The sequence below is a fragment of the Toxorhynchites rutilus genome, chromosome 2 (assembly GCF_029784135.1).
Source record: "Toxorhynchites rutilus septentrionalis strain SRP chromosome 2, ASM2978413v1, whole genome shotgun sequence".
Lineage (NCBI taxonomy): Eukaryota > Metazoa > Arthropoda > Insecta > Diptera > Culicidae > Toxorhynchites > Toxorhynchites rutilus.
Window position 1 is genome coordinate 82,344,476 of NC_073745.1, and position 1,847 is coordinate 82,346,322.

The window sequence follows — 1,847 nt, forward strand, 5'->3', positions numbered from 1 at the left end:
GCTTGTTATGCGATTTAATGTTTGCTGGGTGGTTAGTATTAAGTGCGCTACACATACACCGTCCCGTCACCGTGAAGTCAACATAAAGGAATGAAATATCAAATATTCTCCCATGGAAATCGTATGGTAGCATCGACGTCGGCAAAATAAGTCCAAGAGAATTGACGGGACGGTGACGGTTACGCTATATGTGTAGCGCACTTTAATCGTTTTATTCGAATTTTAATCATATTTGGATTCACAGTATAAAAAACAAATAACATTTCATGAACTACAGCAGTGTTGGTTAAATCGCACTTTGACGTTCTCGACGAAATCATATGTATACGTGTAAAGTGTTTGTTTTGTTCGCTGGTCAAACCAAAACAAAAAAAGACGTAATTCTCATTTCGCAACACTTTCCTCAGTTAGAAGCCTATTTTTCCGGATAGTTTTCCCAAATATAGCCGTTGATTTCATCGAACTGCAAAACATGATAGCCGGTGGTCATGGTGACCCTAATCCGAACAGCTCGTGGATGGACTCGAGAGGATTGTGGCTAACTTATGTGCTCGGTATCATCAGCTTTCACATTGTTGTCCTTGCTGTACCGTTCATAAATATTCCGTACGCCTGGACGATCACGAACATTGCTCATAATTTGGTAATAAAAAAGATTTTCCAATTGATATTCAAAATATGTTGACAAACCATATTTTTATTTGTTTTTAGGCACATCTATATTTTTTGCATTCCATCAAAGGGGCACCCTGGATGAGCATCGACACGGGTGACTCACGGAAATACACACATTGGGAACAGATCAATCATGGGGTGCAATTTACAGCCACCAGAAAGTTCTTAACGGCAGCTCCCATAATACTGTAACTATCTAAAAATATGGTAATATTCAAACTCGAGACTAATCAAGACTGACAACGTTTTTGCAGATTTCTGTTAACATGTCTCTACACCAGAAACGATACCGATCACTTCATTGCGAACTTTATATCACTAATCGTGGTGCTAGTACCGAAATTACCCCAATTCCACGGAGTTCGCCTCTTCGGAATAAACCAGTACTGAAGCGTTTTCGCTGTGAGATGCGTGAGATTTTTGAATGTTTGAGATGGGACACTATTTTACTCGTTGATATTTCAACAAATTGGAGAGACAAAGTAGGAAAATGAATAGCTTACAAAGCACACGAGAGAAAACTGAAGATAATACTGGAACAGGGAATAGTTTGACTATATAGTGAATAATCTCATTGGTATCAGCAGATCTATAAACGGGGCGACCAAATGCTGACACACTTGACACAGCGAGCGGATTGAAGATGAAATCATTGTTTTGATGTTGTGAATTTTATTTCTCGATAATAAATGTGCATGCTCCAAGACAAAGATTTTTTTTCGAAATTTGATTATAGCTATCAAAAACTGTTGTTCAATATCAACAATGCCAGACAGTACATTATCACTCAAATGGGAAACTTTTCGGCATGTTCTGAATTTTAATAGTTACAAAATTAGTAATTTATGTTCTTAGTAAACGCAATCATATTCTGCATTTAAAATATTCACACACAAGTTGTTTTTATGTGGAGCTATTCTCCAAAAGCAGCATTCTTTATCGTGAAGCTAAGGGGTTGCAATTGGCGCTCACAAAAATGCGTGAGTTACCACCCATCTTATGAGTGTATCGTTTCAGTTCCTGTGTGGATTCGAAAGCATTTCTCCACATAGTAACAGTTTTCGTCCACGCATACACCATTATGGGATTGAGACGGCAGACAGAGGAGGTCAATGACCTTTTATGTTCGCAGTACGCATAATCGACAATATATTATGGTATCAGTCAATTAA

The 1,847-nt window shown here is 38.1% G+C and overlaps 1 protein-coding gene across 1 annotated transcript; it reads left to right on the plus strand.

Moving 5' to 3' along the window:
- Positions 1 to 324: 324 nt before the first annotated feature.
- Positions 325 to 1,385, plus strand: LOC129769284 (ORM1-like protein). The gene is made up of 3 exons (XM_055771418.1): positions 325 to 643; positions 712 to 863; positions 930 to 1,385. The coding sequence occupies exons 1-3, from the start codon at positions 473 to 475 to the stop codon at positions 1,063 to 1,065; spliced, it is 459 nt and encodes a 152-aa protein (XP_055627393.1). The 5' UTR covers positions 325 to 472; the 3' UTR covers positions 1,066 to 1,385.
- Positions 1,386 to 1,847: the final 462 nt, after the last annotated feature.

What these genes read in the sequence shown, in the direction of transcription:
- LOC129769284 (XM_055771418.1), top strand. Translation starts at nt 473, where the DNA reads ATGATAGCCGGTGGTCATGGTGACCCTAATCCGAACAGCTCGTGGATG. An exon ending in CGAACATTGCTCATAATTTG is followed by an intron (nt 644 to 711) that starts GTAATAAAAAAG and finishes ATTTGTTTTTAG; the next exon opens with GCACATCTATATTTTTTGCA. An exon ending in ACGGCAGCTCCCATAATACT is followed by an intron (nt 864 to 929) that starts GTAACTATCTAA and finishes ACGTTTTTGCAG; the next exon opens with ATTTCTGTTAACATGTCTCT.